Raw genomic sequence first — 21,319 nt, forward strand, 5'->3', positions numbered from 1 at the left:
ACATTTCATAGAAATTTTGAATTCACAAGTACAGAAGCCTCTGATGAAGATGATCATTGACAGTTGCAGATGCCCCAAGGGGTGATGGTGATTTGCCAGATATAGTTACTTGTCTTTTATCAACCTCATTTTTGCATGAACCGCCCTTTCGGGTTTTCGGCTCATCGAGGCGCTCATTTTTGCCTGAGTTGCGTACAATCTCAGCGAGCTCTTTCATATTCATTTTTTTTGTCCCTAACTTTTGCCTGGATCGCCCTTTCGGGTTTTCGATCCACCGGGAAGCGCATTTTTGCCTAGGCCGCCCTTTCGGGTTTTCGACCTACCACGCTGTTCTTTTCTTTCTAGACAAAGTATTTCTTGACTATATCGGCATTAACAGGATTTGGAAGCTCAACACCATCCATGTGTGTCAGAATCAAAGCACCACCAGAGAAAGCCTTCTTGACAACATAAGGACCTTCATAGTTAGGTGTCCACTTGCCCCTTGGGTCGGGTTGCTGACTTATTCTTCTTTTCAATACAAGTTCGCCTTCCTTGAATTCTCGAGGTCGGACTTTCTTGTCAAAAGCATTCTTCATACGTACTTGATACAACTGTCCATGAGTCATAGCATCCATACGTTTCTCTTCAATCAGATTCAACTGGTCGTACCGACTTTGACACCATTCAGCCTCAGTCAATTTTGCTTCCATGATTACTCGAAGAGATGGAATCTCCACTTCCAGGGGGAGAACTGCTTCCATGCCATACACCAGAGAGAAGGGAGTTGCCCCGGTTGAACTGCGCACCGTAGTACGGTAACCATGCAAGGCAAAGGGTAACATTTCGTGCCAGTCTTTGTAAGTAGTGACCATCTTCTGAACGATCTTCTTGATGTTCTTGTTGGCGGCCTCAACTGCACCATTCATCTGAGGTCTATACGGAGAAGAGTTGTGATGTTCAATCTTGAATTCTTCACATAAAGCTTGCATCATACTATTGTTCAGATTGGAACCATTGTCAGTGATAATTTTGTTGGGAACACCGTATCGACAGATGATGTTATTCTTGATAAACTTGACAACCACTTGCTTGGTCACATTGGCATAGGAGGCAGCTTCAACCCACTTGGTGAAATAGTCAATTGCCACTAGAATGAAACGATGTCCATTGGAAGCCTTTGGTTCAATTCTTCCGATCATGTCAATGCCCCACATAGAGAAAGGCCATGGGGAAGATATAACATTGAGGGCATGCGGAGGCACATGAATCTTGTCAGCATAAATTTGACATTTGTGGCATCTCTTAGCATGTTTGTGGCAGTCACGCTCCATGGTTATCCAGTAATAGCCGGCTCTTAACAGTTTTCTTGACATGGCGTGACCCGAAGCATGAGTCCCAAAGGTACCATCATGTACATCATGCATCAATTTCTCAGCTTCTTGTTTATCAACACATCTCAGCAAGACCATGTCATAGTTCCTCTTGTATAGGACTTCTCCGTCCAGAAGGAATCTGCTAGCCCATCGTCTCAAGGTCTTTTTATCCCTGTTGGAAGCACCGGATGGATATTCACGATTCTGCAAGAATTGTTTGATGTTGTAATACCATGGCTTTTTATCATTCCCATCTTCATTAGCTTGATCTGGCATATTTTCAATGGTAAACACATGAGCGGGTCTATCAAGACGTTGCACTTTGATTACAGGCACATCATTCCAGTGATTGACACGAAACATAGAAGACAAAGTAGCAAGAGCGTCAGCCATTTGGTTTTCATCCCGAGGGATGTGGTGCAACTCAACCTTGGTAAAGTATGTCAACAGACGTCTTGCATAGTCACAGTATGGGATTAGCTTCTCATGATGAGTCTCCCATTCACCCTTTATCTGATTGATAACGAGTGCAGAGTCTCCATAGATGTCAAGGTGTTTGATTCTCAGGTCAAGGGCTTCTTCAATGCCCAAGATGCATGCTTCATATTCAGCTATGTTGTTTGTGCATTCAAAAGTTATTCGAGCGGTGAAAGGAATGTGGTGCCCCTGCGGAGTCACAATGATGGCTCCTATTCCTTTACCATAAGCATTAACAGCACCATCAAACACCAATCCCCACTTGCTATTGGGATCTGGCCCTTCATTGATCAGTGGCTCTTCACAGTCTTTTGCTTTCAGATACATAATCTCTTCATCAGGGAAATCAAACTTAATCGGCTGGTAATCATCAAGAGGTTGGCAAGCAAGATGCTCAGCAAGGACACTTCCTTTGATTGCTTTCTGAGCTTTGTACACAATATCATATTCAGACAGCAACATTTGCCAACGTGCGATCTTTCCCGTAACAGCAGGCTTTTCAAAGATGTACTTGATTGGATCCATTCGGGATATCAACCAAGTTGTATGATTCACCATATAATGACGCAGGCGTTTGGCAGCCCAAGCTAAAGCACAACAAGTCTTTTCAAGCATTGTATACCGAGTCTCACACTCGGTGAACTTCTTGCTCAGATAGTAGATAGCATGTTCTTTCTTACCAGTCTCATCTTGCTGACCGAGAACACAGCCCACTGAATCGTCTAACACTGACAGATACATAATCAAAGGCCTTCCTTCCACTGGTGGGACAAGGATAGGTGGTTCCAACAGGTATTCTTTGATGCTATCAAAAGCTTCCTGACATTCATCATTCCATACAACAGGCTGATTCTTTCTGAGCAATTTGAAAATTGGTCCACAGGTAGTAGTCATGTGAGATATGAATCGTGAAATATAGTTTAGACGTCCGAGGAAACCTCTGACTTGCTTCTCAATTTGAGGGGCCGGCATCTCTCTGATGGCTCGGACTTTGTCAGGATCAACTTCAATGCCTCTTTGACTGACAATGAAGCCTAGCAACTTCCCAGATCTTACACCAAATGTACACTTGTTAGGATTCAACCGCAGCTTGTACTTTCTCAATCTTTCAAACATCTTTTTCAAATACACGACATGTTGCTCTTCATCACTTGACTTCACAATCATATCATCAACATATACTTCAATTTCTTTGTGAATCATATCATGAAACAGAGTGGTCATACCCCTTTGATAGGTAGCACCAGCATTTATCAAGCCGAATGGCATCACTTTATAACAGAATGTTCCCCACGGAGTAATGAAGGACGTCTTTTCTCTATCTTCAGGTGACATTCGTATCTGGTTATAGCCAGAGAAACCATCCATAAAGGAGAACACTTTGGATTGAGCAGTACTGTCAACAAGCACATCGATATGAGGTAATGGGAAGTTATCTTTTGGACTGGCTTTGTTCAGATCTCTGTAATCAACACACATTCGAACTTTCCCATCTTTCTTTGGTACTGGTACGATGTTGGCAATCCACTCAGGATATTCAGCTGTCATGAGGAAACCCGCATCAATTTGTTTTTGCACCTCAACCTTGATCTTAAGAGCCATGTCTGGACGAGACCTTCTCAATTTCTGTTTGACAGGAGGACATTCAGGTCTTGTCGGTATCCGATGTTCCACAATCTTGGGATCTAGACCCGGCATATCTTCATAGGACCATGCAAAGACATCTGGATAATCATGGAGAAGCTGAATGATTTTCTTTTTCACCTCTGGCTCGAGTGCAGCACCAATCTTGATCTCTCGCTTGTTCTCTTCAGTACCCAGGTTGATGAGTTCAATCTCTTCCTGGTGAGGCTGAATGGCTCTTCTTTCTTGCTCAAGCAGTCGAGTGATCTCATACGGTATCTCTTCATCATCATCCTCATCTTCAGCTTCATATACAGGGAATTCAAAATTTGGAGGAACCATAGGGTCACTGTGTTCAACGGGTTTATTATGGTTCAATCTGCATAATATGATTGGGATGATTTTTTGAAAAAGTTTTTCATGCAGATTTTTGAAATTAATAAGAAAAATACAGATGTTTTGGTTTTTTCTGGCATTACCATTATTTCCAAGAAAAAGGCACTAAAAAGTAAAAAAAACAAAGAGTCGTGAGAAAAACGACAACTTTTATTGATAACGGCAATGCCGAAACAAACACGCCCTTACAATAATATTACTTTCGCCTTGGGCAGAGCGAAAGGATTGTTATTTTGAAAACAAAAGACATGAGCAACAAAACACATTACATGGAAGCATGCATGACTAAAGGAACATCAATGGCCTCCCAATTTCTCACGGTGCCTCCTGGTATAACAAATGCAGGCACATAACCACCTTCAGCAGCATCTTCAGTAATAGCATTGATGAACCCAGCACTGTAGAAAGTTCCCTTTGAAACAGCAGATGTCGGGGAGAATCCAAGGCCCTCTTTACGCTTGTTTTCCAGAATCTGAATCACTTTGCCCCAGCCAGCAGCTTGCCCTGCTTGAACAGCCTTCTGGGCGTCCTTGAGTGAAGCCATGCTAGCACCAGCCCTCCGGGGCTCTGCACCCTCAACAGTCAATCCTTGAAATGACGTCCCTTCAGCGGACCCTGCTTCAACACAAGAGAACGATGATACCTGGCTAACTAGATATGCTTCCTCACCATGCACAGTGACAATCTTACCATTCCTCATGAACTTGAGCTTCTGATGCAAAGTGGAAGTTACCGCTCCAGCGTCGTGGATCCACGGTCTTCCGAGGAGACAGCTGTAAGAGGCATTGATATCCATGACTTGGAAGGTTATTTGAAATGTCTCAGGACCAACGGTGATTGGCAGGTCCACTTCCCCGAGAACATCCTTGCGGGATCCATCAAAAGCTTTAACTAGATAACTGCTACCCCTCAGAGAAATTCCATGATGGCTCAATTGCCTTAGCGTGGATTCGGGCATTACATTCAGAGACGATCCAGTGTCTACCAATACGTTGGATATCAGGTCAGATCCACAATGTACTGAAATATGTAGAGCCAAGTTGTGGCGTTTCCCTGCTTCGGGGAGCTCATCGTCACCGAACCTCAAGTTCTTGCAGGCAGTAATATTACCCACTATCCCATCAAACTGATCCACAGAGACCTCGTGGTCAACATAAGCTTGCTCGAGTATCTTCATTAACACTTTCCTATGAGCCTCAGAGCTCATGAGCAGAGACAAAATGGATATCTTTGATGGGGTTTGTAGCAGCTGGTCAACAATCTTATAGTCACTTTTCTTGATAAGCCTCAGGATTTCGTCCAGATTGGACTCTTCAATAGATTGGCCTGCTGGGCCGGTGTTCTTGTCAACGGGAGGGACAACTGGTGGAGTTACCGTAGCAATAGGTGTCACCACCTTCTTTTGAAACAAGGGTGGACGGACTTTTCCACTTCTCAGAGTTGTAACTTCACTAGCAACATTATCAACTGTAGCTGGGGATACGAGAGGCACCTCCACTCCGTTCTCAATCATGGTTGCATTGTATTTGTAGGGAATTGCTTTGGTAGAGGTATAAGATACCGGACCAGGTAGCCTGATCACCAAAGGCTCAACATTCTTTACCTGAGATACGCTTTCAACAGGAGAGTCATGGAACACTGGCACAATCACACATACATCACTGGCAATCAAGTACTTGTCATCCATCAGGCTCTGAATATCATTTTGCACAACACAACAGCCCATAGGATTCTGCAGACATTCTGAACAAGAATCATGATCATGTTTGAACAGAGAAGCCTGGCAAAGCTTGACATGTAATGGCACCAAGGGAGTAACGACATTGCGGACATCCAACATGGGATCCTCTTGAGGAACGGGAACCCTTTCAAAGGCCTCAATCATGTTAACAGCAGCATGGTTCGGAAGCGGATTATCAAGGACATGAGGAACACTGTTCTCAAAAGTCAACCGTCCCTTTTCTATCAGATCTTTCACAATATATTTCAGGGCAAAGCAACCTTCGACATCATGGCCTTGAGCACCCTGATGGAATTCACATGTTAGGTCCTGACGGAACCTGGGAGGCAATGGATTAGGCGGAGGCTTGCCTGGTCTAGTGACACAGTGTCCCTTAGCCAATAGAGTTGGGAGCAGCTCACCATACCGCATTGGTATTGGTGGAAAGGAAGGTTTGGGTCGGGGACCCTGTTGCTGCTGCTGTTGTTGTTGAGTAGGAGGCTGTTGTTGCACTTGCTGTGCGATGGCATTGACGGGCACTGGTGGTTGGCCCGGTGGCAGAGGATATTACTGGTAGAATGGCGGGAAGAAAGGATTCTGAGAGTACTGCATGTAATGATAAGGCATAGGTAATTGTGTGGCAGCTGCAGATGGGTTACCAGACACCATCCCTACATCAGATTCTTTCCTCTTGTGGTGACCATTGCCATACTTCTTTGGCACACTGTTTGAAGATTCACCTTTCTCGAGGACAATAATACCATCTCGGACAGCCTCTTCTAGACGGGTTCCCATTGTAACCATATCAGAGAAGTTGTTTGGGGCAGAGACTATCATTCTCTCCTTATATTCCTTCTTCAGAGTCTTCAGGAATGTCTGCGTTAATTCTTCCTCATCAAGTCGAGGAGAAACACGAGCAGCTGCCCCTCTCCACCTTTGAGCATATTCTCGGAAGGTTTCATCTGATTTCTGAGACAGGGCTTTAAGAGAGTCCCTGTTTGGCCTCAGACGGGTGTTGAACTCATATTGACCTTCGAAAGCAGCAGCGAGTTCCTCAAAGGTATGGATGTTATCTTTGCTCAGACTAGTGTACCAATCTGCTGCGTCATCTGTCAAGCTACTCTGAAAGCAGTGGATCATCAGTGCATCATTATCGGCGTAGTTAGCCATCTTTCGGACATACCGGATAACATGGTTATGTGGGCAAGAAGTCCCATTGTACTTGTCAAATTCTGGCTCTTTGAATTTCTTAGGAACCTCAAATCGGGATACCAAGCATAGATCACGAGCTTTAGCAGGAGCACTATTGTTTCCCCGGCTAGCCTTGACCTCACGGAGTTCTCCAGCCAACTCCTTCAACTGTCTCTTCATAGCTTCCATTGCGGGATCTTGTCCACGCGGAGTGTCAACATCAATCACCTGTTGCACAGTGTGTACGATAGGATCGGTAACAACAGTAGTTACTTGAGGCATAGCAGTGGACACAGGAATCTGTCCTTGACCAGCAAAACCAGAGACACCAGCAGCAGTATTAGGAGAGTAGTAAGCTGAGAGGCCATAAGGACGGCCATTGGGCATAACAAAACGAGCATCAGTAGCCACAGTAGATAGTGGGATAGAGGGAATCACCTCAGCAGTAACTGGAATAGAGGTGGCTGGTTGTTCTTGTGAAGCCATCATAGCGGACATAGCGTCATGAGCCTTAGCCAAGTCTTCTTTCATAGCAGCCAATTCGGCACGGAGCTGAGCATTCTCTTCTTCAAAGTTAGCCATTATCCTTCTCTTGTGAAATCTTGTCTGATGAATTCTATCTGGTTGGTAGACTTTGCGAACACGAGCCACCTTTCAGACTGCGGCGGACAAAACCAGGAGGCAATGAGCACGAGAGAAGTTTTTTTGTGGTCAATGAATGCATATGATGCATGAAATGTGTTGATGTATATGCAAAAAGACTCTTTTTAGGTTATCGAAGGGTTTTAGACAAATTATGAACTCGTAAACATTACTAAACAACAATTAACGTAAACGGGAAACAAACAACAACATGTAGTTTTACAAGACAATTTTAACATAAACAAAAGGAAATAACAACAGGAAATGGAAATCCTCAAGCATAGGAAGTGGAAGCGTCGTCCTCGGACTCATAGCTGCAGTATCGTGCGTAGAAGTCACGGGCACTCCTAGCCCTCTTGGAGTCCCTCATAAGCAACCTATCTTTCTCTTCAATCTCTCTCCTAGCCTTAGCTAACTCTTTCTTCAGTGTCAAGACCTCATGAGTCTTCTGCTCATCCTTTCCATCCAAAGTCATGATCAAGTTCTCAGCCTCATAGTATCTAGCTCTCCACTGATGCCTCTCCCGACTCTCCATAGCTAGGTGCTCCTGATACATCTCCTGGGTAGGTGGGAGTAGAGGCAAAGGCATGGTAGGAACAGTTGCAGACACATATCTCATAGAGGGGTAAGGCGTATCAGCCTCCTCAGCTCGGTTTATCACCCACTGTGTATAGGCCTCATGAGCGATACCGGACCTCACACCCATATGCTTTACCTCTTTCTTCCGAAGTTTGGTCCAAGCTTGCATGAAATCTTCTCTAATGCCTGTGGGAGCATTGGAGTAGTGAAAGAAGTAAGGAGCTGTAGCAAGATTGATGGGCTTATCTTTCATCGGAAAACCAAATTGTCGCAAAGCAAGCTCCGGGTTGTAGTTGATTCCACCCCGGGTACCAAGAAGAGGTACATTAAGAAACTTTCCACCACCAAAGATGATTTCCTTGACCCTAGAAGCGGGAGTGAGCCAAACCACTTCATTAGGAGTGAGAGCCATAATCCTCTGTGAAATAGACCAATTCCTCGGATTGTCGTGGAAAGACTGCGGAAGGTGCGAAATAAACCACCTATAGAGGAGAGGCACACAACAAAGAATGTATCCACGACCTTTGCTGGAACGATCGTGAATAGCATGGTATGTGTCAGCTAGCAAAGTAGGAACCGGATTCTTGGAGTGGAAGATCATAATAGCATTCATGTCCACGAAGCCATCAAGATTCGGAAAGAGAATAAGCCCATAGATGAGAAGTGCAAGAATAGCCTCGAGAGTGTCCTGACAAGTGGTGTTGAGGTTGGCTTTCCCAAGAAGATACTCTGAAGTGAACCCTCGGATGCGTGCCTTAGTGACAAGATTCTTGGAGACATCGGTGGTCTTGAGATAGAGATCTTTAGCAATAACCAATGGAGGAGGAGGGTTTTCAGGTCCTGAGAAAGGTATCCCCTTAGCAATAGATAGACCTGTCAAGGAAGAATAAGCCTCTAGAGTAGGCACCAACTGAAAGTCTGGAAAAGTGAAGCACCGATACCCCGGATCATAGAATTGCACTAGAGTGTGCACAAGCTTCTCATCCACATTAGTGTGGAGAATAGGAAGTAAAGCCCCGTAACGGCGTCGGAAACCAGTCGGATCCTCAATCTTGAGTGCCAAATCCCTCAAACTAGCCAAATCCACTTCCTTGAACTTGTAGGATTTAGTCATCTTCATCCCTACAATGTTTACAATTTCAACTTGTCTAAGCCCTTCGATAACAATGCATGACAAAAAGTTTATGCATGTATGCATGTATGCATGAATGCATGATTATGTTCAAGTTCGGAGAAAACATGGTGGGTTTGAAGTTCAAAGTCGAGGAGTCATGGGTGGACACGGTGTCCGGTGAAACTAGGGTTTTAGGATAATAGTAACCGGGTTCTAAAAAGGTTCCCAAGTTGCAACCTCTCCGACGTATCTCATGGTGTCACGAGACAACACTCGCTCCATGATTATACGTGGAAGGTCTAACTTGAGTGTAGTATCGCGTGACGACTAAAACTCGAGACAACACCCGGTTTAGCCTCCGCACTACATCCTAGAAAATGGCCATGGATGGGTTTGGTTATCTACGGTTCATAGCGTCATAGAACAATTAGAAGCAAAGTGCCTAAACGCGACAACTCGCGCCGACAACATCACCCCCAAAATGCCTCAGCTATGTGGGATTGATCGCATAATCCAAAACACGAGGCAACCCCCGGAATGAATTGTCGATTATATCCCCCCTAAATCCTAAGTTCACTCAGCCCGGGTGCAGGACTTTTGATATTCTCACCCCACACGTTTGCAAGAAATTGAACATTTATTCACATAGGAAAGCAAGTAAAAGAAACAAGTAAAAATACAAGCGCAAGCGTGGAAATAAAGACTAGGCGTAACTCTCGAATCTTCCCCAGTGAAGTCGCCAGCTGTTTTATCTTGGTTTTTCGGGTGTCAAACATTGATTACGTTTGAACCTTTTAAACCGGTGATATCTTATTTTTTCTTGGGAAGGGAAAAAGTAAGCAAAACCCTTGAGAATCGAGGTCCGGGAGTTGTTTTCGCTACGGGAAGGTGTTAGGCACCCATAACGACTATAGTAACCTATAGGAACCGTCTTTAATTTCTACGCGCGCGCTTTATTTTTAAATGCTATTTGAAAATGTTATTTACACCTAAAATTTGCTAAGTGAAGAATTGGAGGGAGAAGAATGTGTTTGAATTTTTATTTTAGTTGAATTGAAGGAATTTTGTTCCTTGCCTACGTACCCGTTTAAGGGATCAAATCCACCGTAGTTCTCTCTCAAAAAATGTTTTTGTCTTTGTTGGTTGATTTTAAGTTTGAAAATGAATTTTGAAGAATGGAGATTGGGAGGCCTTGAAGGCATGAGATTAGGAAATTGTGAGGTTGGATTAATGAATTGCAAAAGAAGTCAAAGTTTGATTATTTTCATTGAAATTTGATTAAGAAAATGGAAAAGAAAATACAATGGGATGTTGGATCCCAAGGTTTATTTGGAAAAGCTTTGAGTGAAGTTGTTCACATTTGTTTGGAAGATTGGTTTTTTTTCTAAGTATAAGTCCTAGGCATTCATCTAAACATACAATCCTAAACATACATCTAAACATGCATATTCTAGCTATATAGTGGTGTGTGTGCATGTGTCGGTGCTTGTGTCGGTGTACATTTTTAGAGTCCATTGTCCTTTACATCATACCCTAGATACATTCTATGGCCTCTTTGCCAAGAAATTAAAAGTATGAAAGTAAAATATTACAAGAACTCCTAAGTGTTTACATTCTAACTTTGGTACAAATTAAATTGCAAGAAAGAAAATAGAGATGAATATGAGATGAAATGAAGATGCTTATGATGAATATGAAATAATGAACAAATGGTTAGTAGCACAAGATATAAAGCAAGTCTAAGCCATCATAACAAAAGTAAGAAAATTAACATAAGAAAAACAAGCAAAAACAAATGTGAAATAGGCCTAAAAATCATCACCAATGCAAGGCTTGAATATGACCTATAATCCTCATACTTCAAAGAGTTTTCAAAGAATTTCAATTCAATTTTCACAAAGAGGATTAAAGGAATATACACTACCAAGCATTTAAGACAAAAACTAGGCAAATTTTACATTATTTATTCACAAACAAAACTTGGAACACAAGGCATTAATGACATATTCACAAACAGCACCAATTTCATGGATTCACAATCACAAATTTCATAAAACTCATATAACAAGGCTCCATATCAAATACTCAAGATTAAGGGCCAAGGTCATGCAAAATTTTCACAAGAAATTGTCACAAAGTAACATGAAATCACAAGAAAACTCCACATATATTTTTATCAATTTCAACATGCAACAATTATCACCAAAATACCACAAAACTATCAAGAAACATGCATGAAAATTTTTAGAATTTTTAGGGCATTTTTAGACACAAAAATATATAAAACTTCACAAGATTTAACAAAAATAGGAAACAATTGACAAGAAAATACCACACATTTTTTTTTAATCAAGCTTCAACATATGACAACGTCACAAAAATATCAAGAAAATGATCAAAACACATAGGAAAATTTTTAGGAATTTTTGAAGGATTTTTAGGCTAAAAAGAGGCAAGAAAATTGCTAATTTTAACAAGAATAGGAAAAAAAAGCTTCAAATATTTTTCTCAATTTTTTAGCACAAAAAAAAGTCACAAACATGTTAAAAGAAATATTAAGAACACATAGAAAAAAAAATTTAGAAGTTTTTGTGAAGAAATTTGAACTGGTAATGGTGCAAATAGCAAAAAACAGCAAGAAACACACAGCATAGGGGGGTGCGCATAGCAGCATGGCATGGCAGTTGTTCTTTGGGCCTTAACAGGTCACTGGAGCGGGTTGGACCCATGGGCATGGGTCTGGGTCAAGAACTATGGGTCAACCACAAGTCAAAACGTGACAAGCTCTTCTTCTTCCTCTCCATCGCTCATTCTTTTCTTTTCTTCCTTCATTTTTAAACATACAACACATACCACTAAAAAACTCTCTAATCTTTCAAAAGACATCCTTCATATCTAAACACACAAGCATAAAACAACAACAAGGCCTCACGTCACTCCCCTTCAATCTTCTCAAATCAAGAACAAGCCTCAAAATCGAAACAATTACACATGACGGCAACAACGCAAACGCAAATCCTTCACACTTAAACTCAAATTCGATGCAGAAACAGAGAGCAAAGGACGAATCAGTAGCAAGATGACATGATTATAGGCACATATGCATAACACAGATCGGAGCGAGAGAAGAAAAAAAATGGCGATACCTGAACTAAATCGGAGGAACGAACGGGCTTAAACGGAAGGCTTCCACAAAGTTTCGATCCAACAAACACACTGATCTGGATGCTTCTCTTCGATTCTCTTCACTTTGCTGCTTCCAATTTCGTCGCAGAGTTGATGTTGCCGTCAAGTACCTTTTGTCTTCGAACCTTCGTGATTTCGATTCGAATCTGTTCTGGTGTTGTTGTGATGATGGTGTTCGTCACTGAGAATTAGCGTTGGAATGGATTTCGAATGGCTGTACCTTGTGAAGCTTTGAATCCGAAAATGGAATGGATCAATGGAGGTTTGTTGGAGGTGTTGTGGTGGTTTTGATGGAGGTTGTGGTGGTGGAATGAAGAATGAGGGTGGTTAAAGGTGGTTAGGGAGTTGGTTAGGGTGGTGATGGAGTTTGTTAGGGTGGTTGAAGGTGGAGGGAAAGTTTGTTATGGAGGAAGAGTGGTGGAGGAAATGTTTGTTATGGAGGAAGAAAAAAGCCACGTGAGAGAAAAAGAAAGAGAGAGAGAAAAGAAAAATTTATGACTTTTTTTGTGGAATTTTTAAAAATGATTGGTGAATGAATGAATTGACCCTAGTTTGACTTATATAGGTGATGTGGGAAAGCTTGGACCAATTGGAAAGAGACATGTGGCACTAGACTTGTAACAAACTCTTAAGGACCAATAGCATTTGGACACATGGCACTTGGACTCTAACAAACTTAAAAGGGATTAAAATGTAAATAACGAAAGTGCGCGGACTAAAATGAAAATTAACACTAAAATTGAATCGAAAAAGTAAATTGAAAATTAACGTAAAATGAGACGATTAAAAACAACAAAGCAGATTAAAACGAATCAGAAATATTATGTGAAATGACCAAAACGCCCCTAGGGACTAAAACGACTAAAAACGACTCAAATGCAATTTTAAAATGATTTTTTTGACAAGGGATTAAAGCAAGAGCTTATTCAAACAAATTAAAAGACTCAGAGACAAATTTTAGAATTTAAACAGGGTTTTAACACATGAAAAGACTAAAATGCCCCTAGGGGCAAAACTGACTCGAAATGACTTCAAATGCAATTTTAAAATGGATTTTGACATAGAATTGAAATGAAGACTTATTCAAACTATTTGAAAGGACTCAAACAAATTTTCAAAGATTGAAAGAAATTTTAACATAGGAAATGACTAAAATGCCCCTAGGGGCTATACTGGCTAAAAAAATGACTTAACTGATATTTTTTGAAATGAATTTTGACATGAGATTGAAACAAGGGCTTATACAAACCAATTTAAAAGACTCAAACAATTTTCAAAGATTAAAATGAATTGAATGCAGGAAATGACTAAAATACCCTTTTACGTGAATTTTGCAAATAATATTGAAATAAAATGCAGAGAAAGATGCAATTGATCAAAGACATACCAAATGACTTATAATGCAAGAAAAGAAGAATTGAACAAGTATTTTTAGGTCCAAAATTAGGGTATAACAATACGCGTTATTTTACTTCAAAGCAAAGACCAAAAGCCGTGACATAAAATATTTGGGAGACCAAAACTTAATGGAATTTTTTATTGGGATTAAAAACGAAGTTTGTTATATATATATTTATAAGAAGAAAAAACTTATTTAGATATTTGTGCAAATCTTGTGGAAACAAATAAGTGCAACACATTTGCTATGGTTCATAAACTTTTAAAGTTGGCTTTGCTCTTGTCGGTAGCAACTGCAAGTGTTGAACGTGTTTTTTTTTCAGATATGAAAGTTGTGAAGAGTAACCTATGTAACAAAATGGATGATCAATGGCTAAATGACCGTCTTGTAACTTATATATAGAAATAGATGTTCTTTTAACAATTAGCAATGATGTCATTTTAGCTCATTTTCAACGGATGGATAGAAGACGATAATGTCATTTTAGCTCATTTTCGACAAATGGATATAAGATGATTTTCATTGTAATGAATTGTATCAAACAATATTATTTCTTATTTTTAAATGTAGTTTGCATTATTGTTTCTTGGCTTAAATATGTTATTCGTCCCTGCAAATAGGGGTCGCTTAAAATTTCATCCCTGCAATCGCTAATCCTTTTTTTTTGCCCCTGCAAAGTTTAATCAGTTAAAAATTCGTCCCTTGACCAAGTTAATGACTGCCACGTCATCAAATTAACAAAATGGCATGGGAATTGACGAAAATACCCCTGGTTTTTTTTTTGTTTCCTTCAAAAAAAAAAATTCAGTTTTTTCCCGAATTTTTTTTACAATTTTTTCCAGAAAATTTTTCAGTTTTAATTTTAACAGTTTTTTTCCGAATTTTTTTTTTACTTTTAATTATTTTTTCAGATTTTTTTAATTTAAAAAAGAATTTTCAAAATTTTTGAAGGAAAAAAATTTTCGCCCAGGGGTATTTTCGTCAATTCCCATGCCATTATGGTAATTTTGATGACGTGGCAGTCATTAACTGGGTCAAGGGACGAATTTTTAACTGATTAAACTTTGCAGGGGCAAAAAAAAAGGATTAGCGATTGCAGGGACGAAATTTTAAGCGACCCCTATTTGCAGGGACGAATAACATATTTAAGCCTTGTTTCTTTGAAATTTTAGCTCCATATGTACCTAAAGTCTGGATCCGCCCCTGTTGCAGTGCTAGAAGGATTTCTAAAGAACTACTGCTTAGCTGCTGTGTTTGGCATTAAATTTGCAAATAAGATACAATCAATGAACATATATCTCTGTAACAAGTCGACGATGTCTTTCACTTATAAACACATTTCCATTACTTCGTATAGTGCAAATTCAAACTAGAGAAGACTCTATTTATTTTTTTCCTTTTTCAAATTAGCTGCCATGTTTACTATTTAAACTTACGATTTACGTAGGGATTTTCTTTTAAACTCAGCAAACAAGGGAGCACACAATTTGCGGCACAAAGAAGCATAACTTAGAGAAGATTATGAGGAAAACGAGTTAATATAAACTCGAACAACACTGTTCATGCATCTTGAAAGTCCTCCTACCAATAGTGTATTGAATTTTGCTTCTTGAAACTTACTCATATATAATCTTTTTATGTACAATTCAGGATGTTCAGTTTTTGTTTTCTTTCTTTCACTACTTTAGTTCTGGTCTTCTTCCTAAAAGGAAAGGCTCTTTCTATATTCATATAGATTTTACTATGAATCCCCAGGGCCATGTTGAATTAACAAAACAGGGCCATCTAATTCAATGTGTGATAGTGAACGGCGTAATTAGAGGTGTCAATTTAAAGGACACAGAGATCATAATTTCACGACTTTTAATCATGTTTTGAAGATGAACAGGGAGATTGATCTTGACGGATTAGGGCTTCTTATAACAATGCTTTTTTTATTTTGAAATTTTGTAATTAGCACTCTTATTGCATCCATTCTTGTTGCCGCAAAGAGTGATGAAACCAAATACTGCTGCTAAAGAAAAATTTCAAGAAAATTATATTATCAACATTTTTTTTTGAAGGATTATCAACATTTTTCTAAATACTGGAGGATTGCTATTAAATTAAATAGAACTTGACATTGGAAATAAATCTAACAAACATTTGTTAAAGAGAGTTTTTTTTTTTTTTTTTTTTTTTTTTGTATTTACCTTCTGGTTTTCAACGAGAAGGGCTCTAGTAATCTTAAGTTCGGCTGGGAGATAAGTAAAACTTGGCCAAAAAATGTTTCACCTAAGAATTAAACCCAATTTATCCTAAAAAAATCATTCTTGGTGGAGTTCATTAACAATTGAGCTCAAATGTTTGGTTATTTTGTTAATGAGGATGATAATTACATAGATATAAAAGGAATAATTTAAACTATATAAAAGATGGCAGGGCATACTATATATTACTCCCTCTCGTCATTTCTATAAGAAACAAAAAAATAAAATAACTTTAATATGATTTGTACAATGTTGTGATTAATTTACACCGTAACAACGTAACTTAACATCCATAACATGTGAACTTGCAACAACATTAATGCGACCACGACCGTTATTTAAAACCTTGGTTCTTTCATGGACTATTACTTTAATATTTATTTTAAGAAGGTAAACTAGCTCATCTAAATTGACACCAAAGAGAATTGCACTTGAGCATTGAGAAGGAACACACTTCAAGGTCCTAAGTCAACATCACTAGACCAACCCAAATTAATTACCATAAGAATCACTTACATATAGCTGTATATTTTTTTAATGGAAATTAAAATAATAAAGAGTGTTCTTGTGGCATTAGCTAAGAGAACAAAAATAAGTGGTGAATTCAACCCTTTAAAAATTATAGAATTTTCCCTTAAAAAAAAGTTATAGAATTTTTAATTACAATCCCAACCTACTATTTTTATATTTGGTTTGCTTAATATTTTAATAACCTAAGCACAGGAGGGTTCGTATTAATCTCCCGTGATAGTTAGAAGGGAAATGCTTTGTCAAGCGAATTTTCCCCTCACGAATGAACAGCGAAACCCATTTATTGGCTGATATGTATAATCATCAATTATTTTATAATAATATGATATTTACAACAAAGTCTCATATTGCCTTGTGAAAACGTACACAAAAATGCTCTAGGTGTGGAGATCTAGAAAACACGTTTATATAAAAAGAAGAAAATATATAAAATTCAACAACTTCATATATACTCTAGGTGTTTGAATTTGACTATATCAATCCACTAGAGTATGGAACACCAGTTTGAGGAATCCAATCATCACCACTCAAGAAATTGGATACCGTGAAATTGGCTGCATCGGTAGCACCAATAACATGATAACCAGACCATGTCACTCGATTCACGGTGCTTGAACCCGCTCCTCTGTTGCCGTATTCTGCATGGTACAAAGTATTCAACGCAAAATCACCATTCCATTCATGCCAACCAGCAGGGTTTATGAAACTGTCCATGAAAGATTGCATAAAAACTGTCCTTGAATATTCTTTCCACGGTCTTCCTAGGTATGTTTGAACAGTTCCAACTTTCGGAGCCAAATCATCTGCGGCTTTAATAGTTGCATTTTGTATAGAAGTTCCAGTGTTTTGATTTGGATCAGTTCGACCTTGAGCAGTGATGGAATTGAATTGTCCACTTAGTGGAAGGCGAGGATAAATGTTACAATTTTGCAAAACAACGGCACCATTTCCAAATATGAAGTCAACTGTTCCGTATATATCGCATTCTCGATAAAACTGCCTTAGAGAATGTGTATACAATGTGTCCTGATACCCTTCAAAGCTACAACTATAGAAGGTGGACATATCTGCTCCACTTCTCATTGCAACTGCTTGGTGTTTGCTTGGTCCAGCGGTGTTGCGAAATGTTATGTTAACTGCTACGAACCCTTGACCAACGACGACTGAAAATTCACAAGAAACGTCAAATTTGTGAAATTTTTAACATATAGATTATCTTCATGCATGCCATAAATCACAATATAAAATATATTAACACTATTTGTGTGAGTAATTGTAAACTAAAAAAAAAAAAAAATTGCCTTTTAGCAATCATTGTAAAAGTCGGAAATTTTCAATCACATTAGCGACAAAATTTTCAAACCATTCATCAAATATACGTTTAAAAATCGGTATATACCATTTTTTGTTAATAGTATATTTAATATGTCCAAGTATTAAATTTGCTTACCAAATGTAGCCGAATTGAATGTTGTGAAACCATCAACAACATTGTGGTCTCCAGTGATAACTGTTTGATTGATTCCCTCTCCAACCATCATCAAGTACTTTTTGTTTTTGGGTATAGATACATACTCTTGATACACACCTTTGGTGATAAATATGAAGAAGTATCCATCACTAGCAACCGTGTTATTTGGTGCAGCAGCTACCGCGTCATTGATAGTGGTAAAGTTTCCACTTCCATCTTGACTAACAACGACAATATCACTCACCACAACACTATCTTCATTAGTATTAGTTTGAAGTAGTTTTCTCCCATTGCGTCTAGCAGAATCATAAATAGCACGTGCTTTATTTGACATCTACAATGGCAAACGACCATTTTTGAAATTCAAATGCTTGCCATTTTGTGGCCATGATGTTCTTATTTTACTTTTAGGAACCCAACCTTTCTTGAACAAGGCTAGGGTGACACTATGAAGCTTCATGTCATCAGAGATCGATGACGTTAAGTCGTTCTTCACTCTCTGATCAGAAGCTATAGTGTTTAGACCTTCCAAACATGTTTGTTGGTTAGTCAAAACGGCACTTAGAAAAGTTTCAAAGTCTTCTGCTTGAGAAGTTGGAAGAACATTACTAGATTGATTTGTTGTTGTATAGGTGTTTGATAAGTATTCAAAACTCAATTCAGCAAGGAATCGACAATCTTCAAGAGCCCGAATTGTGGATTGAGACAAAGATGAACCTCCTTGAAGTTGTGAGTCTATTGAATTCATGAACTTACGGGATTGCGATAAGGATTTTCGAATTGAAATTTTACCATAGTCATAAATGTTTCCATTTTGATTGGCAAATACGTTTTTACAATAAGTAGGGTTTACGGTAGAGCTGCAAATGGTTTCTGGTGGAACACCATTTGCTACATGGAATGATACAAAGAACAAGATCGAAAGTAGATAGGCAATAGTTTTGTGTTTGAGAGCCATTGGTTTTTGGATTGAGTAATTAAGAGTTTTTGTAATTGATAGAAGGGATATGAGCTTAAGGTGCATGGCTTGTAGGGTTTATATAGATTTAAGATGAAGATTTTAATTTGTCGTATTATAATCATTAGTAGTGGGAATGATGGAAAGTCAACTAGTTGTTAGAATGAATTTGAATTGTCTCCTTGTATCTTTGATGTTGATATTGTGACTACCGTACGTGAATGAATGCATTCACCAAGTACCTACCAACCAACATGATATTGTGATATATTTAATTTTATGAGGAACTTAAACATTCATCAAGTTCAATCTAAAGTGGATGTATTCCCTGGGATTTAATTAATTTGTTCACATCTTTTTAAGGAATATACGACTTAAAATTATAGCATTTTAACGGAATGGTGGGGTTGGTTCCCAGCAATCACTAGACACAAAAATACAAAACGAAAGATTTTCTACGAGACGACATCAACGTGGGTGCAATGTATATTTTTTTTGGTTGCAATCGTGGATGCATATATTGTTTCTCAAGGTTATATTTGGATAAAACCTCAAATGTGTTAAGACCATATTTCTAACAACTACTGGAGATTAATACTAACACCCTTGTGCCTAGTTTACTAAAAAATTATACAGGGTATTTTATTGTTTTTTTTTCCTTCCTTTCTAACCAATTTGTTAAGTTGGTACTCGTATAGGTGGGGTTTTTAAGAACCAAAAGAATTATGACTATCATAAATTATTATGTTAATGATTCAAAGTGATTAATTTCAGAAATGTAATGTAATATCTTTCAAAAAAAAAAAAACAAAGAAATGTAATGTAATAGTCCAAAAAAAACTAGCAAGCAAGGAGGTCATACAAAGGAAAAACACAAAAAGTCGGGGCAAGGTATGAATCTAGTCAGGATATCTCATCAAGATTTGTCACTAGTATTATATATTGAGAAATTCAACTAACCGGTTGGTATAATATAAAAAATAAAAATAAAAAATAGAACTATGTCAACAGACAAAAATGCCGAAATTACTATGTTGATTGCACTCGGCGTTTGAACTCCGATTTTTTCAATTATGTGTATACCTTTGAATATATGATTGGTTAAACTGAAGATAGTCGTAGTCAATATAACCGAATCTTTTTCAATTGCAAGTAAGTCCATTTTAGTCGTTTCGTCAAGTAGGTTTTGAAATAGATAAATTAATTTGAAAGAATAAAGGTTGGTGTAACAACTTTATTCTATTAAGCACTACGTGCCAAGAGAGAAATAATGCACATGTACAATAGAAATAACCAAAAAACGTCCCCGTGAACATAAGTCAGTTGGCAGGGACAATGTATTGTTATATGCAGGGTTGGTAGGGACAATGCATTGTTATATGCATGAGTTTGAACCCCGAACACCTCATTATTCACCTAAAAGGTGAATTATAACCATTAATTTACTTGACAATAAAAAAAAATAGCCGAAAAATGTCGAAATACTATGCAAGGACCAAGCTGTGTGGCAATATAAATAAGAGAAATGATATTTTGACAACCACTTTTTGACAACTTTTGGACAACTTTCTCTCTCATACTCACATGATGTTGTTATTCTCTCTCTTCATTTTTCTCTCTCCATTGTTTTTGACCAATAAGAAGTGAGAAAAACAAGGTTGTCAACAAAGTTGTCATCAAATGGATGTCAAAATATCATTACTCTATAAATAAGAAATTATATATACATGATGCAGGGATTACAATGATATCCACAACTACAAATAATAATCATCTCCACCGTCTCGTTCTATCTAAAAATGACATGTGTTTTTTCGTTATCCTTGTGAATATTCGTTAGATGAGTATTTAAAGAATTTTAAGGGGGTTTGGCGGCATAGGATGGGATTCATGCGGGGTACCAACTTAATTGGGATGTCTACGGGTTTCGTTGATGTCTGACTCCCTTGATTCATCCAAAAAAAGAATTTTAAGGCATCCATGAGTATTTGCAGATATAGATGTTTATAATGATAAAAAAATAAAAATAAAAAAATTATTCATGTAAAAATATTATTAATTTTTATCATTTATGTAGAATTACTTCATCCTCTCTTGACAACACAAAAAGTAACAAATAAGTATATTAATATATTGCACTCTCACTTTGGCACTAAACTACTAATAAAAAAATATACACAAATTTTGTTAAACAAGTTAGTATTTTTTTTTTTCACTTGGGTAGTTTTATATTTATGTAAAAAATATATTTTAATAATTTTACTAATTTCTGAAAAAAATGTCGTTACAAAAAAAAAGTACGAAGGTATTTGCATGTACAATGACCATTATATCTGTCTCCATATCGATAACTGACGAACAGTTAAAATGTACGTTTATTTTATATGCGACTATCAATTAAGTTTCCCACTCTGTAACTAAGGCAAAT

The 21,319-nt window shown here is 38.2% G+C and overlaps 1 protein-coding gene and 1 pseudogene across 1 annotated transcript; both read right to left on the bottom strand.

Moving 5' to 3' along the window:
• Window positions 1-16,741: 16,741 nt before the first annotated feature.
• LOC146957587 (putative pectinesterase/pectinesterase inhibitor 7) lies at window positions 16,742-19,010 on the bottom strand. The gene is made up of 2 exons (XM_085737331.1): window positions 17,913-19,010; window positions 16,742-17,625 (listed from the first exon to the last, which is right to left on the bottom strand). Exons 1-2 carry the CDS (start codon window positions 18,265-18,267, stop codon window positions 16,934-16,936), a joined length of 1,047 nt encoding a protein of 348 aa, XP_085593457.1. The 5' UTR covers window positions 18,268-19,010; the 3' UTR covers window positions 16,742-16,933.
• Window positions 18,268-18,891, bottom strand: LOC146957588 (putative pectinesterase/pectinesterase inhibitor 20 pseudogene; annotated as a pseudogene).
• Window positions 19,011-21,319: the final 2,309 nt, after the last annotated feature.

This window comes from Medicago sativa, chromosome 1 (assembly GCF_051527215.1).
Source record: "Medicago sativa cultivar Bolivia chromosome 1, Bolivia_mono, whole genome shotgun sequence".
NCBI classification, from domain to species: domain Eukaryota; kingdom Viridiplantae; phylum Streptophyta; class Magnoliopsida; order Fabales; family Fabaceae; genus Medicago; species Medicago sativa.

Coding starts and splice junctions, on each gene's coding strand:
- LOC146957587 (XM_085737331.1), bottom strand. CDS start 18,267: ATGTCAAATAAAGCACGTGCTATTTATGATTCTGCTAGACGCAATGGG. Junction 17,626..17,912: donor ATTCAATTCGGCTACATTTG/GTAAGCAAATTT, acceptor GTGAATTTTCAG/TCGTCGTTGGTCAAGGGTTC.